Raw genomic sequence first — 2,630 nt, 5'->3', positions numbered from 1 at the left:
CATTTGTTAGTTTGGCAGTACATCTCATTTCTATTTAATTAAGTATTTAGGCCATTGTCTTGATTGCTTTTGTGAAATAGATCGACTAATATTTTGTAAAAAAAGGAGATACCTTGTTTGCATTTTTGTTACATACCACTGTTCCTTTTTAAGTCATTTTCCATTTCATGTTGAGGAATAGTTGATTGATCGTTTGATCTACCTATTGCCAATTTTCCAGAATAAACGTTAAGTAGATGAGTGAGGACGCATGATGATTCAATAATGTCTTTATTATTGTTCTAGTAGGTTTCCTCTTCATAGAAATGTTCTACAGACTGCTTTCCACCTTTGTCCTTATTGCTCTTTGTTGGTTCTTGTTTCCTTTGTCAAAAAAGGATTTATGAGGATAAATTGGAAAACATGAAAAATGTATATTTGAACTTATTTCTCAGCATGTTTTTATGTTCTGCTCCCAGGGATTGCAGTGCTTCTTCAGAGAGAATGAACTTACATTGTCAAAGGTATTCTGATACAGAATCTTATTGTTCTAAACCTAGTCTATAGTGTATGTTACCGTATTGTTGATCTAGGGGAATATACATAAAAGTTTTTTTCCCCAGATTGATGACATACTTCTATCACGTGTCTGCTCAGAAACTGCTGATGGACTCCCAAGTTGGTTATTATTGAGCACAATATGAAATTTGTGAACTTTTTGAGTGCCTGGATCGAATCAATCCTCGAGAAGATTCTGGCTTATTTATTGCAGTTGATTAAGAACCACCAAAGAAGTTCAATCGTTTTACTTGTAGGTCTCTTATTGACTTTGGCTGGAATGGGGAAAGAAGGGATGTCTGTGAGTGTCACATTAGCTTATTTTACTAGTTATATATTCATCACAAAATTTCTTAAACTATAAGTGGTGTTTGAAAATTTGATACCAATTCAGTATTTGTTTGCACTTCAATTTATGGGGTCCCCCGGATATCGATCAGTTGGTTGAAGCACTGAAATCTTTCGTCCCAAATGCTGCCATGGTTCATACGCAGTGTTCTCTCAATGTAAGGATCAGATGAAGCTGCTAGTGCTTCTTCAATGAAGTTCAATTATATTTATGTTCCAATTGTTGATACTGTTATCAATATATCTGATGTTCTTTTGCGACCATGTTGCTCGAAAGTGTGTGACTCGGTGAAGGAAGCTGTATTAAACCCTGGTGAGCTTTTGGTGGTTTATATTTGTGAGTTGCCAGAGATCAAAGGGAAGTTCGATCCAGTTAAGGCTGCTAAATTTAAGGTGGAACCTGGGCCAAAATATGCTGAAATGTAATGTGGTAATTCAGTGCAGTCAGATAACCTAGACAGCACCGTAAGTTGGAAGGATTCTTTTGAAAGCTTACATTGGGCTTTATTGTCTATCTAATTAGATTCTCTGTGCTTCGCTTGCAGGGTAATGTTGTGCTGGTTCATCCTTGTCAAGTTATGGAGCCTTCTATTCCCGGTCCTATTGTGCTGCTCCTTGTTGACTGCTCAACACTCTCTCATCTGCAAGAATTGTCATCTTTAGAGTCACTTATTCCGTATTACTTGAATACATCTGAACAACCCATTGAAATGTGCAAAAAAGTAAATTGTTTGATACACCTTAGCCATACATATGTAACAAATACAACTGCATATGAGCAATGGACGACTAAATTTGGTGAAGCCCAGCGCATAATGGCAGGACATGAGCCGTAACTAACCTTATAATAATCTCTTCTTTTCAAATGCATATCTTGCTTCGTCCAATAAATTTATGTTTTCCTGTTTATATGGTATATGTTGATTATTCGTGTGCCATTTGCAGGAAGAATATTGAGATTCCAATTCTGAATTCCAGTTCAAGAGTTGTTGCAAAACTTAACTACCTGTGCCCTCAAGTCTTTCCTACTCCTGATTTTTGTCCCTTAAGCAGTTGCAGAGCCTACCATCAGTCTCAAAGTTCCGGAGGGAGGTATACCTTAGTGAAACTCTGTTTGGATACGCAATAAATTTAACTGTTGATAATGACTTGATCTTGGGTATGTTTGCCTAATCGAGTAGTTACTTTAATTTTGTTCATTTCAGTTGTCTCTTCCAGCTTCATGTACATTCATTTATGCGGAGAACCTCCTCAAGGTGAGAGAACCAATATAGTTTGGTTGAAATAGTTCTGGCCCGATGTTAGAACCTAGAATTATTGATGCTCTATATAAATAAAAAAATTCCTTACTTATCAAAAAGAGAAAAAATATTAAGAAAGTGCAGACCATGTTTTACCTTTAATGCTTGGTTTATTTAAAAATGAACTTTATTTTCTGGAACAGTTAAATCTTCTTCCATATAAAGATCTTGGATTAGAAAATTCTGGTGTTCCTGCTACTATTTCTCAGACAGAAATCATAGATGAGCACTAGAACCAGCTGCTATGGGAGTAGCTTACAAACATCTGATCCTTTAGCTACAACATGTGGATTATCAACATTAATTTTTGTTGCTTAGCATGGGCAGAAAATAGTGATTCTTTCCTGCTTTTCGTTCTTGGATTAAAAGCTCCATTGGTTCCTAGATTACACAAGAGTAGTTATTACTGGACCTATGTTTTAAGTTATCATTTAGCCATTCCAC

At 36.0% G+C, this 2,630-nt stretch overlaps 1 protein-coding gene across 1 annotated transcript; it reads left to right on the top strand.

The window, feature by feature from the left end:
• Positions 1–402: 402 nt before the first annotated feature.
• LOC109210357 lies at positions 403–2,419 on the top strand. Its single transcript, XM_019373759.1, has 8 exons — positions 403–411; positions 459–503; positions 603–657; positions 1,049–1,307; positions 1,409–1,717; positions 1,831–1,977; positions 2,091–2,109; positions 2,330–2,419. Exons 1-8 carry the CDS (start codon positions 403–405, stop codon positions 2,417–2,419), a joined length of 933 nt encoding a protein of 310 aa, XP_019229304.1.
• The last annotated feature ends 211 nt before the right edge of the window (positions 2,420–2,630 follow it).

The sequence above is a fragment of the Nicotiana attenuata genome, unplaced genomic scaffold (genome assembly GCF_001879085.1).
Source record: "Nicotiana attenuata strain UT unplaced genomic scaffold, NIATTr2, whole genome shotgun sequence".
NCBI classification, from domain to species: domain Eukaryota; kingdom Viridiplantae; phylum Streptophyta; class Magnoliopsida; order Solanales; family Solanaceae; genus Nicotiana; species Nicotiana attenuata.
This window is presented reverse-complemented; position numbering and strand designations above follow the sequence as displayed.